This window comes from Callorhinus ursinus, unplaced genomic scaffold, assembly GCF_003265705.2.
Source record: "Callorhinus ursinus isolate GAN/ISIS: 27379988/994484 unplaced genomic scaffold, GSC_fseal_2.0 scaffold2, whole genome shotgun sequence".
NCBI lineage: Eukaryota > Metazoa > Chordata > Mammalia > Carnivora > Otariidae > Callorhinus > Callorhinus ursinus.
The window spans coordinates 48705244-48727081 of NW_027397064.1; the positions used below are offsets into that span (position 1 = coordinate 48705244).

General features: G+C 34.7%; 1 protein-coding gene across 6 annotated transcripts in view; it reads right to left on the minus strand.

Annotated features, from left to right (window-relative positions):
• Nucleotides 1-1075: 1075 nt before the first annotated feature.
• DNAJC10 (DnaJ heat shock protein family (Hsp40) member C10) overlaps nt 1076-21838 on the minus strand; it is a 53548-nt gene continuing 32785 nt past the window's right edge. For 5 of the 6 annotated variants that reach the window (XM_073881645.1, XM_025849058.2, XM_025849052.2 and 2 more), the window contains 10 exons: nt 15552-15679; nt 15121-15237; nt 11669-11770; nt 10890-11045; nt 10065-10198; nt 8933-8986; nt 8557-8704; nt 6462-6581; nt 4554-4658; nt 1076-3493 (listed from right to left, as the gene is read on the minus strand). In XM_073881645.1, coding sequence (XP_073737746.1) covers nt 3482-3493; nt 4554-4658; nt 6462-6581; nt 8557-8704; nt 8933-8986; nt 10065-10198; nt 10890-11045; nt 11669-11770; nt 15121-15237; nt 15552-15679 — 1076 coding nt within the window. In that variant the 3' untranslated portion in view covers nt 1076-3481. Of the gene's footprint in view, nt 3494-4553; nt 4659-6180; nt 6240-6461; nt 6582-8556; nt 8705-8932; nt 8987-10064; nt 10199-10889; nt 11046-11668; nt 11771-15120; nt 15238-15551; nt 15680-21838 lie in introns of all 6 variants that reach the window. The other variant, XR_012375010.1, reaches the window with a different exon arrangement.

A 21838-nucleotide genomic window follows, 5' to 3' on the forward strand; every position in this document is an offset into this window, starting at 1 on the left:
AGGAGATCGTGTCATAGCTTCTGCCCACTCTAATGTGGGTTTTTCTCTCATTAACCTGATGGCTAGGAGTCACTTGGCTAGTGTCTGGATTTCTTTTAGAAGGAATTGTTTTGTACACAGCTGTGAATTCAGTGTGTCCATGGGAGGAGCTAAGTTCAGGAGCCTCTTTTCTCACCATCTTCTACTGGAACCAATTCCTTTTTTTTAATTTGAGGATGTAAAATATTAAAATGTTTAGAATAGCAGTTATTTAATAAAGAGTTCTCTATCAGTAGTTAATTAGTATGGAACACTTTTTTGTGCACCTTAGCACAGATCTTTCTGAATAGGTTTTGACCTGCATCTTTTTTAACAGGACAGCAGGTACTAAGGAATGCATTCAAGTGACCAGTGTAACCAACTGATCAAGATATCATATTGGTTAGTCTGGCATTAGCCTGCAGCCATAATTTGGGTTAGTCACCTCTCACAAAATAGATCCAACTGCTAACAAGGGGATTGGGTGACAGTATAAGAATCTAAGTGCAAATTTAGTGTTAAATATAAAAAAGACTCAAGTGGTGAATCACTAAACTTGGCTGTACAGTCAGTAATACATTTCTACTTAACCTGGAGGCTAACCTAAATTGTCATTACTCTTACTGACAATAAGCTATTCATCAGAGGAATTTAGGTGTATTTAAAAGTTTTAGTTTATGTGTAAAGTAGCATACTACTAGAAAGATTATTTTCTTCTCATCCTCAGGATCAATTATACGAATCATTACAGGAAATTTAAAATACATTTTGTTAACTTAACCTTGTACTATTTAATAGTCACAGTGGACTGAATATGTCTAATTTAAGACATTTATCTGAGTTTGGTAGACCTATGGCCTAATTATACAAAAAAATCTGTCTTAAAGGGCTGAAAAATATTGCCTCATTAAAGCTTTTCATATTCTAAGTATCTTTGTAAATGTGTCCCATAGGCAACAACACAGCAATTCTGATAACTGTACTTAAGAAAATTCCTGCTTTGAATACTGTTAGAAAACAAAGCACAAATTTAAAGAAAACTTTTACAATATAAAAATAATTTCATTATCCTTTATCTTAATCATATACCTTAAGTAAAAAAGATATAAAAAATCTTAAATAAAATTTGGGAAAATGGAATAGGGTAAGCATCATTAATATCAAAAACACAAACTCCAAATTGTTTTATATAGCCACATATTTAAATATCTAATTTTCAAATACAGTTGCCTGATAGAATACTCTCTGGTCTGCTAGAAATGGTGCTCTGTTCCCCAAGGGCAGTTGCACACAAAAATGGTGTTGCTGAGAGAAATGGCACGTTTTACCTGGCACTCTTCAGAGGTGCTCTACTGCACTTACATGGCTGTTAAACCCTTTAATTCTGCCCGCTGCTCTTGAGATAATCAATGACAGTTATTTTTGCAGAAAATAGCCTCCAGCTGGGTACTGCAGGATAAATATATTATTTAATAGAACTCCCACTAGCCCTGGCTTTAGAGCCAATTCCACAGGCACATACTTAGACCAAGTTACGGGATATATAATGTTTACTCTTTTTTTTTTACTGCCTTAAGTGTTTCTCAATAGGTTTGGAATTGTATTTCTAGGTAGTAGTACAGGCAGGTACCTATAAACATATTTATGGGTTCAGTGTCAGAACTGTGAATTACAGACACTTGGGAGACAGGAACCATTCCTTGGATTCCTTCTACATATGCTTCAGTGTCCAGCACAGTGGTATCTGCATAATTGGTACATTAATTCAATAAACAGTTACCAAGACTTCTTTAGATCTTCCATCTTGGAATTATTGTGGAAAGCCAATTTTGAGATTTCTAGGCCGTGAAAATTTAACACATGAAAGGCACTTGCCATTACTAATCGTATTTCAAAAAGGTGGTATTAAAGTTAGAAATGGCAATTGGTCTGTAACCACCCACATAAGTGAACTGGAATCCAAGGGTAGTAGGACTGAAAGGATTCAACTGAAGCAAAATGGGAGAATATGAATTAAGGTTAGACTTGAAAATAAAATTTGTCTTTGTAGATACTGCAGTGATAAAATAATTATGAGTAAATATTGGGAAGGACATAAAGTTACATTAAAAAAATAAAACTTCCAGTATAATAAAGCATAATCCTAGTAAGTTTTTGGGAAAACTTTTCTTTTTAATTTGCTGACCTCTTTTGATCAATTGGAGTTTTTACCATTCCATACACTCTGAACTGTAACTAAACAACTGCACGTTGACATGTTTAGATGCAAGGAAGATTTTGGATTCTTTTAGTCTGAACAACTTAGAAATGAAAAGATCCCATCCTTAGATTTATATACTTGATTTTCTTATAAAAAGTTCAGTTATGCCAGTATTTGTCTGAAAATGGTAGCATTCAACAGCAAACTAATGGAATAACTGCAGTGTCATTATGAGCTATAGTGAAACAAAACTGCAAAGTTACTTTTCCTATTTGAATAATGAAGAAATCAGACTAGTGAAAAACCACAGCTATGGGGGGTGGGGGGTAAGGGAGAAGGCAAATGTAAATAAAGGATCTGTATCAAAACAAAGTCCAGAAGGCAAAACCATAAATATTAGAACAGTACTTCAAAAGTCAATTACGATCACAGGGTAAAACTTTAAAAAAAGCAATTCAGAAAATAAATGAACACATATGTTTAAAATACAGAACTCTAAATACTTGATATATTTGGGATACTCTACAGTGCCCAGTTAATAGCTACAAATATTGTTTTCCTCAGGTATTTCTAGATGCTGTAGAAATCTACTGGGTTTATTTATTGTTACAAAAATTTTTCTCAATTGTGAAAAATTAAAATCAGTTCAACCTTTAGAAAGAAAATGAAAAATCGCTTCACTATAATACAGCATTAAGATAGGGTATGTTTGCCACAACTTGAGTGTGTTTTTTAAATGAAACAGAATCCATTTCATCCAATATTTCGAACAGGTGACTAAAACCAAGTTATTTCTTTTCAGGCCAGCCACAAAACTTTAAGGAATAGAGTCCAGTTTTGTACAACTTAGACATGTATGTACATAATAGAGCAGGATCATGTTTGAGCCAGCCAGTCTTAACAAGATCATTTCCAGGGGTCAGTAATCTATGGCCCAGGAATTGAATGTGGCTTGTGGCCTGTTTGTGTATGGCCCTGAGCTAAGAATTGTTTTTGCATTTTTTAAAGGGTTGTAAACAAAACAAAAACAGAATTATGTGACAACTGTTTATGGTCTACAAAGCCTAAAATCTTTACGAGCTGGCCTTTTACAGAAAAAGCTTGCAGACCCTTCATTTATACCAGTGTTGTACAGAATTCAGACAGTGCAATTACAAGTCCAAGATAATGTTCATTTACTCCCACCAAGAACGTAGTAACATCCTAAAAAGATGTCTTCTGATGTCATTTGTTAGAATTCCTTTTCTCCATCTTCAACCATCATTAAAGTTCATCCTACAATAATGTAAAAGTGATTGAAAAAGTATGAATTTTTATTAAAATGTTGATTACAGTATTTTACCTTTTAAAAAATAATTAATGGATCACCATTAATATGAAATATACCTTGCCTAACTGTAACAATGGAAAGGAAAAGGCTATCTTTTAGTTCTTACCTGTCCATGCAGATACTACTAATTACATTTAGTCACATTGGTATGTTTTTTAACTTAATTTCAATTATGATATTCTGGTTTATGACTAATAACACTTTCTACCTCAAATGTTTAACTTGAGGTAAGAGACACACTTTAAAACCTCTTGAGGAAGCTAACATAGTCAAAACATCAGAAAAAATATTTTTGTAAACCCAAGAAAATAGAGATTTATAACTCTCACTACAGGATGTAAGGATTCTACATTGGAGTCTGCAGTTCTAATATGGTTCTATAAAGCCAGACAGCTCTAGCCCTTTCCAGAAACTGTGTTCTTTTTTGCCCTTCTTTCGTTATAGGGAAAGAATCCAAAAAACCTCATATGTGGTTTTATTAAATTCCACTCAGAAAGCACTCCAGTACTCTTTGGTCTGTTGGTTAGTAAGTCCTAGAATGACAATGATTTAAAAAAGGGGGAAAAAAACAGTTCTTTCACAGAATAGCAAAGGGGTTGCACTGCCTCTTGAGAAATAAAAATTCAAGGAGGGGCAAGGATGAATATGGTTCCAATATATCCTGACTCTACCAGAAGAGAATTTGCTATACAAAATATTTTATGAGGCTCCAGTATATTTGTTCCCAACAAGTCAATGCTTTATTTATACTTGAACAAAATTTAAATAATTTATGGCCATAGTTTACAATTTTGAGCTAAATGGTTTTACTTGTCCAAATATCTAAGCTTATCAGTGTATACAGGCTACACTCGGATTGTTCTATTTTCCAAATTAAGAAACTTCAACTTTGCTATTCTTTGGAGCTTCCATTGTACCTGTTTATTGACAGATATAATGTACAGTAAGAATAGATAATATAAATATAAATCTAGAGCCAAAGTCAGCTCTAGATTTAGTCCTTACCTTATCTCTCTTTCCATGATTTTGGAGATTTTTCAATTTTTCATATATTAAGGTAGCAATCTCTTTTGCATCTCTGGCATCTATTTGCTCTCCCCAAATACTTCTCTAAAATTAAAAACAATCCTCTTATAATCTTTAGGTATCTAATCAAAACATGACATTTCTATATAAGAAATTTGATTATTCCTTAAAAGTTCTAAATGTTTGAAACTCAAATTTTTTCAAGGAAATAGCAAAAGCAGTGAACTCATAATTTACTTAAATACAATACTGTTATGGGAACATGTAAAACAATTCCTTGGAAAAAATGTATTGCTAACTCTAGTTGCCTTAAAATAACTAAATTGTAAAGAAAAGGACCCAAGTTGTTCTAATCTAATACAAATCACAGGCACAGTTGAAATCTTGATCAACAACAACACTGGAAAGTAACGTATGTCTCCTGGTTCTCATCTGCTCACAGCAGGAAGGTGGTTGAAAAGCAGGGAAGGGGGCAGGTCAATATATCAGGCTTGTTTATCTTGGATCGTGAGTCATTTATTTCCTTCTTCCTGGTGGGAACTCCACACTATATGTTAGGATCTTGTTTTTGTGTGTTACTGCCCACCTGATTTGTACTTGTACTGCTGTTTACCACAATCATTGTTCTGCTTTGGTTTTCAAATCTGGCCTGGTCTTCTACCCCTGTCTCTTGGTTTGGGCAGGGATATTTGGAGTCCTAATGTCTTCTGGGCTTCTCTAAACACATGGTAACATCATCTTTTCAAACAGCTCCTTTTATGGCCTGATTAACTCTGTGACTGCTCATTATACTGATACTTACCTAACATCATTCTGAGTGAAGACCCCTATCTATGTCACCCATTTCTCAGCTGTTCTAAGAATCAAAGTAGAGTCAATGATTCCAAAGGAATGAAGATTCAGGTACTGGTATATAAGCTCCTTTTACTCTGAGTTCTGCTTACCCCAGGCTGTTCTTAAGACAGAATTAACCTCTTTGACAAATCAAAATCCTTCACTGAAAAATCTAGATGACAATACTAGACTTCTGAAATTCATCATCCAATTTCATTATTTAACTCCAAAATATAATTTCTAATAAATAACATGAGATCTTAAGCTGATGTTCTTTCTCAAAAAGTATAAAAATATTTGAAATGACTTATTTCAAATGTTTTACCAGAAAACATGAATACATGGCAAATCCTTATTTAATTAGTTCTATTGTCAACAATGTCATGCTTTTACTCAGGAAGATAGCAGAAGTCATGAGTACTTTCAGTTAGCAATTATACTGGTTGAAAGATACACGCATTTATATAAATGACCATAGGGGTTATCACCTGAATTTTAAAACCCATCAGTAGATGTCTAGTTTTCTTTTGGGGGGAAAAAAAACACAGTGGCCTAGAGAAGGGAGTTATAACCAAACCAAGGAACCCTATCTTTTATTTTGTAGTCTAAATTACTAATAAATATTTCTCAAGATAAATGTTCTGGTACTGGTCTATTTCAAAACTATTACGATAGTATTTTAATTTTTTTTCTTCCCTGGAAAAAATTAAAAAGGTAATATAAGTTATTTTTCTAAAAGTAGGAAATACAGAACTTCATAGAAAATAATTACCTTAAATTCTCCACTCACAGAAAACTACTAATATTCTGGTATGTCTCCTTCAGTAGTTTCTGTAATTCAGGAGTATAAAAATTTTAAGGCAGTGGATCATATAAACTCTGAGAGAGAAAAACCCTTTAAAATCACTTGATGCATATTATTGAAGTTTTTACATACAGAAATAAAATAAAAAATGACAAAGGGAGAAAAAGCTAATAAAAACATTCAGACTAATAACCTTTTCAACTTGGTCTGCTAAAGGAAAGGCACACATAGGAAGGCCTTGTACGTACCTTTGCTCTTTCGTAGGGAAAAAATTTAACAGTTGGGTAGGCTCTGATACCAGCTTTCTGGCATGTTTGAGCATAAGCCTGACAGTCTACTTTTCCAGCTTTCACTTTTCCTTTAATCATCTGAAAAGAAAGAAATATGGTTTGCCATTCTCTGTGGCATAAACTATTTTGGCAACCACAAAGCAACATGATACAAATATTTTCAAATCTTATAATTTTAAAGACTTAAGCTTTCATCTTTTCCATCCTAATAAGATCGCTTCCAACTTTTTACTGGCTCTTTATAACACCTATTTACGCAGAACCACCTCTCCAAGAGCAAATAAACTCTTCATCTTATCAAAAAAAACTCCTTCCTGGTACCCACACCTTGTCCGTCACACCACAAACACCTCAGATTCTGTCCTCACCCACCTTCTTCCTTTCTCTGGCTCACAGGCTGAGGTAGCAACTATTCTTCTTCGTTTTGTGGAAGGCTGACAACTACACCTATAGCCTCCAGTCCCTCTCTATCAGACCCCGGACTTGCTCTTCAAGGTATGATCTTTTTGATATTGAGTAACTTTCTGCTATATTCAAGATATGGCTGCATTACAAAATAAGCTAAATACAAAGGGAGTAAAAACATTTTGTTAGAATTACTAGAGAAGAAGGAAGCATAAGAGAAGAAGATCTAGTAAGTGGAAAATGAATAACCTTTTACTTGAAGGACAATCCAGTAATTAAAATAATCTTTTATGACTCCAGGGAGCTCTGAAATCCCTTTGCTAAAGAAATCTCGATGGCTTGGGATTTTAGCTTTTGTTTTAGGCTGGTGAAACTGGAGCTTTCTCATTCTAATGAGTGTTTTATAGCCCATGGCAAAGCTCCTTGAAGCAAGGGAAGCTAACACTCTGGATTAGCTAAAGAGCAGGATGATGGTGACAGAAACAACAAAAACTCAGATTGCATTCAGCTTATGCATTCAGTTAAGTTTTATAAGCATTTACTGAGTTGGACAAGACCTGTAAAACTTGCCCTCAAGAAGTTCAGTCTTATGAAGGAGACAGGTAACTAAATAAATATTTAACATCCATCGTATAAGTACACCAATGGAGTACAAGATATCAAAGTGAACTGAATGAGAAGGACAGTGAACACAGAAGTGCCAACTGAAGCTGGGTTTTGTAGGATAAGGAGAAAAAGATCCAGATGCCTCTCCTTTTAGAGAGAGGGAACAGCACATACTTGTTCAACAAACCTGGAGTACTTTGTCGTGCCTGAATGGTAAGGTGTGGGGTGGGGACAGAGAGAAAGCTGAAGAGGTATGAAGGGTCCCATCCCAGACCTGCAACCAAGGATGCAAGTCCAGAAACTTGTTCACAGGAAGCCTGAGAAAGGAGTATTTCAGAAAGATGATCAGGGCAGAACTGAAGAAGGCAGACTGGCAACATGAGACTAGTTCAAAGGCACACATGTCTAGATGAGATGATGACGGCTTGAACAGAGAGGCTAGCAGAGCAGATGGAGAGGAGATGACAGACTGGAAAGGCATGTAGGAGACAGAACTGATAGGATTGCCGCTTGCCAGGCCATCAGATGAGTAAAGGAAAGAAAAAGGGAACAAGCAGAAGAAGTGAGGTGTCTGGCTGTTCTGGTTAGGTAGATGAGTCCTCAATCAAGACAGAGATTTCAGCTAACAGCATTAATAAAGAAGGAAGAAATGTGCAAGGACTATAGTCATAGAAATGAAATGGAGTTTTAAAAAATTCACAGAAAACTTTTAAGAGAATTATATTTAAAATATAATTATATCTAATCATTTTATCTAATTTTGAAATAACTTATTTTTTTAAAGATTTTATTTATTTCTTTGACACAGAGAGAGAGTACAAGCAGGGGGGGTGGCAGGCAGAGGGAGAGGGAGAAGCAGGTTTCCCACTGAGCAGAGAACCGGACATGGGGCTCAATCCTAGGACCCAGGAATCATGACCTGAGCCAAAGGCAGATGCTCAATTGACTGAGCCACCCAGGTGCCCTAAATAACTGTTATTTTATCTAATTATTAAAACATGCATATGACTACAACTTATCTAAGTAGACAGACAAGACTTACCCTAGCCAAGAGCTCAAACTCTGGAGCAAAATTTTGGCAAGGTCCACACCAAGGAGCATAGAAATCAACCACCCAATGATTCTTCCCTTGTACAACTTTTTCATTGAAAGTCTGAGGTGTTAGATCTATGGATGCTTGAGGTAAAAATCTGTGGCAAGGGATCAAAATTATTTTTCATTATATGAAACCAAAGCAAACATCTAAAATATAATATTGAAGTTTCTAGGTTAAAAATGACTGAATTCAGAGTTATCTTGGTAAATTGTAATTCTTTACTAAGTAATTTAAAATGCTATAGTCTGTAACTACAGACATAAGAGGAAGGTAAATAGCACTGAATCTATTTTATACAATGATGCATATTTTGATTACTCACCCTAGACCCCAAATTCTCAGGGAATAAGCATCTCTATTCCAACCATTGTAACTACTGAAATAAGAAAAAAATAAGTAAGTTTTAAGTACTATTTTCTATTATTGGATATGTTCAGAAAACCATCTCTCTACAGCAATTGAAAGTTTAACTTGTTGACTACATACCATTTCCCTTCTCAGATACACCTAGCTATAAATGCTGCTTATATGGCTTCCCAAATATATTTTTCTCTAGTCTCGATGTTTTTTTTGTGTGTGCTCAAGACAGCCCTGAATGTCTAGCTGCCCGCTGGACATCTCCTATAGACGCATGGGAATGGTAACAATCCAAATGTCTAAGACTTCAGTTTCAGAACCTTTACTCTGGTCATTATGTCCGTCAAATTCCTAAGTACTTTTTAAGACGCATTTCAAAAGCCACTTCATAAACGCAGTCTTTCATGATTTCCTCTCATAGCTGTAATCCTTTCCTCCTTTGCAATCCATGGCTCAAGTTTTATCTTTTAAATAATATTCCTTATATTCTGCCTTGCACTTGAGTTTATTACCTCAAATGCCGTGTGGTGTTACAGAAACAGGATGGGCAATGACAGACTGGGCTGAATCCTCAATTACAAACCTTAGCAGCTGTGTGACGTAAGGTCTGTTAATCAGTTTACTTATCTGTATAGGAGGAAGGGCAATAATTCTTATTTCTCAGGGTATATGTGAGGACTAGTGTGAATAACATGAGCAAAGGATCTAGTAGAGTACCTGAAACCAAATACTGACTTACTAAATGTACTTCCTCTTTCTCTTCTTCTATACTAGCATGCCAGCTTCATGAATATTGGGATCATTCTTTTTTCATCTTCAGAGGTTCTCATTAGCACATGATCTTAAAACATGGTGGGCTCCCAAAAAATATTTGTTGGGTTAACTTTTATTTAGTTAAGATAACTTTTTAAGACAAGCTTATGTATTTATTTAAGTTATCTCTACAGCCAACGTGGGGCTCACACTCATGACCCTAAGATCAAGAGTCACATGCTCTTCTGACTGAACCAGCCAGGAACCCCTAAGATAACTTTTAAATTTTAACTGTTTAAATAAATGGTTATAATAAATGTCTTTAAATTTCAGGCAACACTTACTGATACTGGTAAGCTTTATTTGATTTTGGGGGGAAAAATCTTATCTCAGGGTATCTCCGAACATTTTCTTGGGCACAAAAAGAATGATACTGTTGGCAGTCTATACTGCCCACATTGATCAGTCCAGTTAATGTCTATAAAAGAGAAAAAGAGGAGATAAATAGATCAAAGTGATTAGAATAAAATTACCTCCATAACTATTTATGTTTACAATAGAGAAATTATCACTGTGAGATGCTTTTTATCAGTGATTTTCACCAAATTAAGGGTTTAAAACATAATAGAACGCTTATAGTAATGAACTGAAATTGTAGTTGGAGTTAAGACCTTACTACAATTATTACAGATTGAACAACAGCTTTCATTCATGTTCTATGTGGGGGGAAAATTAGGTTATCTCTAAAATTTAGTGTTAGAAACAAGGAACTAATGAAGGTCTCTGCAATGGTATTTCAAAGTTATTTTTCAAATAGAGACCTGCAGTGAAGCACATTGAATCATGCCTAAATTTTAAAATTTTACTGAAAAGGACACAAAATTGCATTATCTTAAATGTTAAGGTACTAGAAATCACTTTTAACTCTTTGGTTTGTTCACTTTTTCTTAGAAATATAAAACAGCGATTTCATTTTCCATTCTCTACGTAACTTTTTTCCAATCTTTCATAATTTATAACACTATTTGTATAGAAAATAAAGGGATTTTTGGGTTGACTTGGGCAGAAATTTGGTCAGATATGTACCAAGCAATAATCTAGAGGTGGGTTCATCTCAGTTTCAAAATAGATTCATGCTACATTTTAAGATTTAAAAGAAACTACTATACCCGGGCCATTTTTTTCCATTCTGGCATTAGGACTTGACATGGATGACACCATGGAGAATAGAAATCAACCATCCAGACTTCGTGATGTTTTCTCTGTTTAACTAGTTCATTGAAAGTGGTGGGTGTCAGGGAGATCACTGAAGGATTCATAAGATCCTAAAGAGAATATAACTTTCATTATAACAGGTATAAAAAGTTGTTCCCATAGTCTTGGCAAATTGTTGTCGCTTAGAAAAGTTCCTATTTCTGAATAATCAAAAGATACTTCTGGATGTTTAAAAGATAACCTGTAGTGAATTACTTTAAAAAGGAAGAAATTATTCCTTGTTAATTTGGGCTTTGCCCATCAACCTTCTTAAATCAAGGTATATTCTTTTCTTATTTCTATGTATCATTAAAATCATCTTAGGTAGGGAACAGAAGCAACTTTATTTAAGGCGACAGTAGATGGGACAAAAAGTTCTAAGAGGTGTCCAGATGTCTACACAGGCCATATAGTTCTGTTCCAGAATCAATGATTGGTTTGGAAATGATCCTTTAATTATTAATGGAAAGCCTATTATTCTATTTTCCTGACAGTCTGATTGGAGATACTGCTCAACCTTCCTAAAAGCTCACTTGCTCCAAATGCTGTTTTAATAAAGCTTCAGTCTACCATGATAGGGTAATACTAACAAAAAATTTCACTGGGGAAATAATAAAAAATAAGATAAAACCAAAAACCATTTAAAAATAATTTACCTCTGTAATTTACAATACTATAAATTAATTTAAAATACCTCTATGAATTCCAAGATCTGTTCAGCAGAGTGATGTCCTTCATATTCATGAACATTGGACTGGTTGAAAACCACTGTTGTTGGATAAGCCTGAATGTTATACTGTTAGGAATGAGAATACAAATTAAAGATTTTATGCATTTTACCTATTGGTTTCAAATTTATAACCAGCTTGCTTTTAAGTAACAACAATAACACTTAAAAAACCCACTGCTAAACTGCTGGTGACTGAAAAATTTTAGCCTGGCCAAATTTGGCAAAGAAAATGGATTCACAGTTGCACTGATAAATGACCTTTTTTTATAGCTAGTCCATTAGCCATAAAATCCATGGGCAATGAAACACTGAGAAGTGTGCATAGCCACAATATGGCTAATAATGAGCATGGGCCCTTTTGACTCTGCTGAAACAAGACGGATAAGGCTGTAAAGAGCAGGCTAATCTCTTGGCTTGAATCTTTTTGAAACCACAATAATGCTCCAATTTGTCTAGCAGTAGAAGAAAAAGGAAACAAAGTAGCAAGAATAAAGAAATAAATTAATGTGTATACAACCATATTTTAACTTAAGGAATTATGACTCATGTCCTAAGAATATGGTCGCCTTTTATTCTTCATTCAAGATAGCGTTTATGGTACAAATACTGTAATTTCCTCCTCAGAATTAACATGAACATTGGCCCAGGAAGCATTTCTTTGAAGTTTTAATTTTTATTTTTCTAAAAGTTATATCTATGTGAATTTACTGTAGCTGATCTTTGCATCCTTAAAGTTGACAAGCACTCAATAGCAAATCAGAATCTTTGATTAGGATTCAAAAATAATTTTTGCAAAAACAATGGAAATCTTTATCAAACTTTTGTAAAATGAGTGTAAATCCAAGTAACTCATTAGGTATGACTGTTGTTTTGTTAATCTACTTAGTGTTTAGCATGTGTTGGGCATCTTTTTAGCACTTAAACATGTAGTTTCTTTTCCTAAAGATTTTATTTATTTGAGAGAGAAGGAGAGAGAATCTGAAGCAGATTCCATGCCAAGCGCAGAGCCTGACATTGGGCTCAATCCCATGACCATGAGATCACCTGTGCCGAAACCAAGAACCTTGATGCTTAATCGACTGAGCCACCCAGGAGCCCCTTAAACATGTAGTTTCTAATCTAATCTCTACAACAACTCTATTCAGAAGCTAAAATTACCATGTCAACTTTACAGATGAGAAAACGAGGTATTGAGAGGCTATGTGACTTGGTCAAGGTCCACCAATTAGTGAGTAATGACTCCTGGCCTCTATTCCAGGTGAAGTGGACACCAGTTTTAAATCCTTATATTTTACTCAATTATCTAAAGGATATTTAATAGTTTAGATTAAAAAGCAGAAAAACTAGAAGAATTCAAATTAAGATAATCACTGTTTCACATTGTTTGTATCTTGCTTAGCTTCAATGTCACATACAAGACATTCAAAACCAAAGATTTTATTTCAGTTTTTAGTTAAATGAAATTTCAAAGAGAATGAAGAGAGAAATCATCTAACAAATACCCACATATCCCCTCTCGATATTTAAGGAAGTTTAACTTCTTTTGTCACACTGGCAGACTGCTTAAGTTCTTTTTCTTGATCCCATTTCCTTTCCTCCCTGAAAGTAGGAGCAATTAATATCCTCAAATAAGTATATATCTAATCCACTAATGTTTTTATACTTTTGTGACATGCATATATATCCCTGGGCAGCAGAGTGAAATGTTGGCGCATTAAAAAATTTTCTGTAATTCTATCATACTCTGTAAGCTATTCTGCAGCTTGATTTTGTCATCTTACAATGTATTTTTGAGACTTACACGTGCTGGTAAAGATAGATCTAATTTTAAATGCTCTATGGTATTCCATTATGTGACTGGATAATCTATCCATACTTGCTATTGTCAGATTTCTAAATTTTTGTTCATTTGATGATGGATTAATTTGATAGATTGTTGTAATTTGTACTTTCTTGATGGCTAGCTAGTTTTTGTTTGTTGGGTTTCTTTTTCTAAAAAAAAAGTTTCAACTTTCTCATTTTATCTATACAAAAAAACTGACCTGTAGTCAAATATTCTGGCAGTAAGGTTTTCTGTCAGTTACATGTGCTGTAAATAGTCTGTTGTCTTAACTTCACAGTGTCTTTTTCTTTGGCAATAGTTTTATCATTTAATATAGTCAAAATCATTCACATTTTTACCTTGTGTGTGTGGACTGAGAAATTCTTCCTCACACAGATGCCATAAAGATTTCACTCTACATTTACTTGTTTTTAAAACCTATCATTTTCTTTTTCTTCTCCATTTTTCTCTTTTTCTTTTTAAAAATGTTTGCTTTTATAAAATATTTAAAATACACACAAAAGCAGACAGCAATAAACTTGCATGTACTCTCGTAGCTATAATAATCATCCACTCATGGGCACACTTACTTCATTTATACTACCTCCTAACTCTACTCCTACACCAAAATTATTTTAAAGCAAATTCCAGATGATTTATCATTTCACCCATATTTCTGTATTTTTAAAATTCAAGGATTTTCCAAGTGTAACTACACTGTCATTTTTACACTTAAAAATGAACAATTCCTGATAATTATCAGATACCCTGTCAGTATTCAAATGTCCTCAATTATCGCTTGCTCACTTTTTTGCAGTTGGTTTGGCATCCAAACGAGACCTAAACATTGCATTTGAATGATATGTCTTTTGAGTCTCTTTCATCTCTTTTCCCACCTTTCAGTGTATCTGAATACCAATAAATTAGGTATTTGTCTTGTAAGATCCTCTATATACTGGGACTTGCAGATTTCATGCCCATGGTGTCACTTAACATGTTCCTCTGATTCCCTACATACGGATAGATCTCAAGGTGTGATATCTGATTTAGGTTTCAGAGACTTGTTCCAAGAATATTTTATTGGTGGTATTATATACTTTCATGACAAGACATAGAATTTCTAGTTATTCCTGGAACTGAAGAATGAATATTTTATGAATTACCCTAATATTTTTATGTAAACAAAGGTTGAAAAAAACTTGTTCATTTTTAAAATTTCCATCTACTAACTATACTTGGAAGACAATTATGAGGAAATCCTGAGAATCAAACTACAGACTGCCAAAAGCCAATACTGAGTCAAAAATTATGAAGATTTTAAATAATGGAAAAATCATGTATTTTATCAAGTAAACAAAATATTTTCCCCAGTTTGATAAATAAGACCATGTCTACATTCAACTATTTATGTTGTCTATTCATGTTTTAATCCAATCATAATTTTATATCATTTTTTGAAATATTTGTTGAAATTATTTGATTAAATAATTTACTACTCTAAACATAGACGAGCATCTGAAATAGAGACCTTTGGCAGTGTAACTTAAAAACTATTTTACAGAAGTGTTAATTAGAACAAGTATTTTATACATACCATGTTACAGAGTCCCTCGTGAACTGTACAATCTAGTGTACCAAACTTAAGCTGACCGTAAAGATGTTTTGATGCTTTTCGTAACTCTGGCAATAAAGCTCGACACGGTGGGCACCACTGTGAAAGAAAAAATATTCACAAGCACTGAACTAAATGAAACAAAAAAACCCCACCATTTCTGCAACAAGCAACATATACTAAGTAAGATTAAACCATACTTAGTGACAAATCTTATGCGTGTGTGTGTGTGTCTATTTAATTCTTGGAGGGGCAAGTACATCCCCGCTCTCCTAGAAGGAATATGTGATAGGGGCCAAAACTCAGTAACACAATTTTGGTACTCATGGTTCAAGACTATCTAGAAAATGTCTTTTTGCTATGATAAGAGAAAATGTGACAACACTGAAATTTGACAGATAAAAACAACTTACTGGGGCAAAAAAATCAACAAGCCACGGTTCCTTGTCATTGGCAGGAAAATTTTGAGGTCCAAGTGTGGTAACATGAGAATTAACACTTTCTTTGGCAAAGGCAAGTATATCATATAGAATCTTCCTTCCTTTGAAATTGAATAAAAGAAAAATTAAAATCCACATTCTGCCTTTCTATCCATAGAAACATTTCAAAGTTTTTATACTTCATATATTAAAGAAATGAAGATAAACTTATTGAACACACTGATTTTGGTGAGGGTCTAGTGTTCTGTATACTATACATAAATAGGTTTGCTTTGCCAGGAGCACCTTTCTTTGCAATGCTCCTTCATCCTCAGAGGCAGAGTAACCACTTTTTTGCAGTATTTGTGTTCTTTATACTTGAACTACTACTGCGGAACTACTAAATCTATTTCTTCAAACTTGACTTCCCTTATGAATTCAAAACCTGTATTACCAACTGCCCAGTGAAAATACTCACATGGATGTCATACAAACATTTCAAATATATTAAAATTGAAGTTGAGCTATTTCCCCCTGAACTTGCTTTTCTCACCTTCCCTATCTTGGCAATGGCATAGTCACCCACTAGGTGGATGAACATAGAGAGAACTTAAAGAATTAAGGAATAAAGAAATAAAATATCTAAAAAATGAGTCAGAGCCAAAGAATACAATAACTGACACTAAAAACACATTAGAGGGAATCAACAGCAGATTATAAGCAGCATAATGGACCAGATGGATCTGGAAGCCAGAGTTGAGGAAATCCCCCAGGCGGAACAGCAAAAAGAAAAGAGAATAAAAAATGAGCATAGGTTAGGTTAAAGGGCCTCTAGGACAGCATCAAGTGTCCTAATATTGACATTACAGAGGGTTCAGAAGGAGAAGAAAGAGAATAAAAGACAGAAAACTTCTTTGAGGAAATCAGAGCTGAAAACCTTCCCTACCGGGGGAAGGAAGCAGACACACAGATTTAGGAAGCACAGAGAAGACCAAACAAGAACTCAAGTAAATTCACACCCAGACACATTTTTAAAATGTCAGAATTAAAGAGAAAAGAGAAAATCTGAAAAAGCGAGAGCTGTGCCAACTAGTTACACACAAGGGTACCCCCATACGATTATAAGCTGGTTTTTCAGCAGAAACGTAGCAGGCCAGAAGAGGGTGGCAGGATATATTCAAAGTGCTGAAAGGAAAAAGTCTACAACCAAGAATACCCCACCCAACACAGTTCTCATTCAGAATTGAAGGAGAGATGGTTTCCCAGGCAAACAAAAGTTAAAGGAGTTCATCACCACTAAACCAGCCTTAAAAGAAATGTTACACAGACTTCTTTACAGAAAAGGCCATAGTTAGAAGAAAGTTATGAAAGAAAAAAAAAATCACTGGTAATGGCAAACATTGGTAAACATGTAGAAAATGTAGTGGATCAATCACTTATAAGGCTAGTATGAAGGTTAAAGAGAAAAGTAGTAAAATCTGTATCTACAATAATTAGTTATGGGATACACAAAAAGATATAAAATAGGAAGCCAAAAAAAGTCAGGAGAGTAAAACACAGTGCTTAAGATGCATTCAAACCTAAGTGACACTAACATAAGTTGTTATATATGAACCTAATGATAACCAAAAACCTGTAACAGATGCACAAAAAATGAAGAAATCCAAATATAACACTAAACAAAGTCGTCAAATCACAAGAGAAGAAAGAAACAGAGAGGAACTACAAGAAAATGGCAATACATACCTATCATCAGTAAGTACTTTAAGTGTAAATGGACCAACTGCTCCAAACAAAAGACACAGGGTAGCTGAAAGGATAACAAAAGCCAACAAAACAAAACCCCCTCTCTAGGCTACCTATATCACTTCAGATGTAAGGACATACACTGACTGAAAGTGAAGGGATGACAAAAGATATCTCATGCAAATGGAAACAAAAGGAAAAATAGACTAGCAATACTCAAACAGACGTTACAACAAAGACTGTAATAAGAGACAAAGAAGGACATTACATAATGATAAAGGGATCAATTCAACAAGAGGAAATAATTATAAAAATTTATAAATGTCAACACAGGAGCACCTAATACGTAGAGCAAGTATTAACTGACGTAATGGGAGAAAGTGACAGTAATACAATAACACCTCACATACATCAATGAACGACAGGTCATCCAGACAGAAAATCAACAAGAAACCAGTAACCTTCAAGGACATATTAGACCAGTTTGACTTAATAGATAAATACAGAACATTCTTTTCAAAAACAGAATACATGTTCTTTTCAGGGGCACATGGAACACTCTCCAAGATAATCATGTTAGGCCACAAAACAGGTCTCAATAAATTTAAGAAGACTGAAATCATACCAAGCATTTTTTCTGATCGAATGGTATAAAACTAGAAACAAACAAAACTGGAAAAAAACACAAACACATCGAAGCTAAACATGTTCCTAACAACCGAGATGATGAAGAAATGAAAGAAGAAAACAAAAACAATGCCTTATGACAAATAAAAATCAAACACAATATTCCAAAATCTATGGGACCCACCAAAAGCAGTTTTAAGAGTCAAGTTTAGGGGCGCCTGGGTGGCTCAGTGGGTTAAGTGTCTGCCTTCAGCTCAGGTCATCACCCCAGGGTCTTGAATGGAGTTCAGCATCTGGCTCCCTGCTCAGCGGGGAGTCTGCTTCTCACTCTGCCTCTGACCCCACTCGTGTTCTCTTTCTCTTGCTCCCTCACTCTCTCAAATAAATAAATAAATAAATAAAATCTTAAAAAAAAAAAAAGAGGCAAGTTTATAGAGATACAGGCCTACCTCAGGAAACAAGAAAAATCTCAATCTAACCTTACATCTTAAACGAACTAGAAAAAGAAGAAATAAAGTCCCAAGTTAATAGAAGGAAAAAATAAAAGAGCAGAAATAAATGACCCTCTACTCAAAAACTAATAGAACAAATCAACTCAGTAAAGTAACAGGATACAAAATTAATATACCGAAATCTGTGTTCTTTTTTTTTTTTTTTTGAGGGCAGGGAGGGACAGAGGAAAAGGGAGAGGGAGAATCTTAAGCAGGCTCCACACCCAGCGTTGAGCGCGATGTGGGGCTCAATCTCACGACCCTGAGATCATGACCTGAGCTGAAATCAGAAGTCCGATGCTTAACCGACTGAGCCACCCAGGCACCCCAAGAGCTGGACACTTAACTGACTGAGTCACCCAGGTTCCTCAATCTGTGCTATTTCTATAATATCAAACTATCAGAGAAATTATGAAAACAATCCCATTTAGAATTGCATCCAAAAGGATAAAATACTTAGGAATAAATGTAACCAAGGAGATAAAAGACCTGTACTCCAAAAACTACATTGTTGAAGAAATTGAAGAGGACACAAATAAATAGAAAGATATACAGTCTTCATAGATTGGAAGGATTAATGTTATTAAAATGTCTATATGATCTCTAAAAATCTACATATTCAATGCAATCCCTATCAAAACATCAATGGCATTTTTTACAGAGTTAGAACAAATTATCTTAAAATTTGTATGGAACCACAAAAGACCATGAAGAATCAAAGCAATCATGAAAAAAGAGAACAAAGCCAGAGGTATCGTGCTCCCTGATTTCAAGATACACTATAAAGCTATAATAATCAAAACATATGGTATTGGCACAAAAAAAGACACACAGATCAATGGAACAGAATAGAGAGAAATAAACCCATACTTATATGGTCAATCTGTGACAAAGGAAATAAGAACATAAAATGGGAAAAAGACAGGCTCTTCAATAAATGGTACTGGGAAAACTAGAGCTACATGCAAAAGAATGAAACTGGACCACTTTCTTAACCATATACAAACATCAATTTAAAATATATTACAGACCTAAATATAAGACCTGAAACCATGACTCCTAAAAGAAAACACAGGCAGAAAACTCTTGGACATCTGTCTTACCAATATCTAAAAAACAAAATGAATGAAGAAGCAAAACAAAACAGAACAGACTCATAAATACAGAGAACAAACTGGTGATTGCCAGAGGAGAGGGAGGTGGGAGGAAGGGTCAAACAGTTAAGGGGATTAAGAGGTACAAACTTCCAGTAACAAATAAACAAGTCACGGGTGTAAAGTAGAGCACAGGGAATGGAGTTACTAATGATGTAATGTATGTAATGATGTAATGATGTAACAACTTGATATGATGACAGATGGTAACTAAACATCATGGTGATCATTCTGTAGTGTATATATAAAAGGGAATTATTATATAATACACCCGAAACTAATACTGTAATCCAATTATACTTCAATGAAAAAAAATTTAAAAATAGGAAAGTCAAGGCAGAAAAGTGACACGAGACTGTCAATTTTACCAGAGGATAATAGAGTAAATGAAGGAGATGATGAACTAGAAATAAAGCAGCAAACACAGAAGGGAGGGGAATCAGAATTATTTCAGAGATAAAAAAGAACAGAACTCCATTATTAAAACGTGGTAATTTTTAGCACTTTCAAGAGACAGTACAGTTTAGTATTGTTGTAATCCTAGGCTTTGGAGTCAGACCTATTTGGATACAAAATCCACCTTGACTAGTTACTAGGTGTTGATCATAGGCAAATAATTATCCCGAGCCACTGTTTTCTCCCTTGGTGGGCTGCTGTGAAGATAAAAACATAAAGGGAAACGTACGTGAAGCCTTTAGAAAAACATCTGACTTGTAGAAAGTACTAAATAAACAGGAGTTACTGTTAGGTTCATCTTGCCAAGACTTTGCTCACATAGCTCCTTCAGCTTAGCCTCCCTTCTTGCTTTTCTCTATTTGCTTTGAGAAACTGAGCATTCAAATGTTATCTAATTCAAACATCATCTCTGGATCTATACTACACATAAGTCTCTTTATTTGATCTTATAATTTATACATACTGGCCATTACAATGTTTTTCATATTGTCTTATGATCTCCTTCTATCAACCCCACCAGATGATATTTAAAAAAATTTTTTTAAAGATTTTATTTATTCATGAGAGACTGAGAGAGAGAGGCAGAGGGAGAAGCAGACTCCCCGCTGAGCAGGGAGCCCGATGAGGGACTTGATCCTGGGATCACAACCCGAGCTGAAGGCAGACACTTAACCAACTGAGCCACCCAGGCGCCCTGATATTTTAAATGTCTTGAGAGAACTTTGCATTCCTAAGCACATAACATCAGTCAATATCTGTTATTCACTTAGCTGTGTTATAGTTAGTAGTTTGTGTGTTTCTTTTGCTACATTTGACCTTTTTCAGGACAGGGACTATGAGGTATCCCAAATCCTCATAATTGCAACTGTAGTTACATGAATGCAGAGCTGAAGTCCCATTATAAGCTGAAATGTAAAAATGTAATTATAAATTCAGGAGAGATAAAAGTAGCCATAGAAATATTTAATAGTCTAGGGGCGCCTGGGTGGCTCAGTCATTAAGTGTCTGCCTTTGGCTCAGGTCATGATCCCAAGGTCCTGGGATTGAGCCCCACATCGGGCTACCTGCTAGGCGGGAAGCCTGATTCTTCCCTCTCCCACTCCCCCTGCTTGTGTTCCCTCTCTAGCTGTGTCTTTGTCAAATAAATAAATAAAATGTTAAAAAAAAAATTTAGTCTAGTGGAGGAAAAATCTGGAAAATGCCCATGGCTGAGATGCTACTTTGGTACACTGGAAATGGAAACTATAGATGTTGCTCACTTTTATGAATAAGACCCCTAAATTTTGCACTAACCTGACATGTCACCAGCATTCTTGCTGAAACACTAATCAAAATAGCAGAAAAAAGTTATCTTAAAAAGAAAAGAGAATAAAATAACTAAATATAATTCAAAAAATCTTTCTCCAAAAGAAACCTATTTACTAATAAAAGCAAAGTTATTTACAGTAAGTATATTTATATAAAACAAAGTAAAAAGAACCACAAAAGACCCCAAATAGCCAAAGTGCTCTTGAAAAAGAACAAATCTAGATATCATGCTCCCTGACTTCAAGATATAGGACAAAGCTATAGTAAACACGACAGCATGGTATGGCATAAAAACAGACACTTAGGTCAATGGGACTATAGAACAGAGACCCCAGAAATAAACCCATGCTTACATAGTCAATTAATCTTTGACAAAGGAGGCAAGATTATACAAGGGGGAAAAGAGTCTCAGTAAATGGCACTAGGAAAACCAGTCAGCTACATGCAAAAGAATGAAATTCAACCACTTTCTTACACCATACACAAAAATAGACTCAAA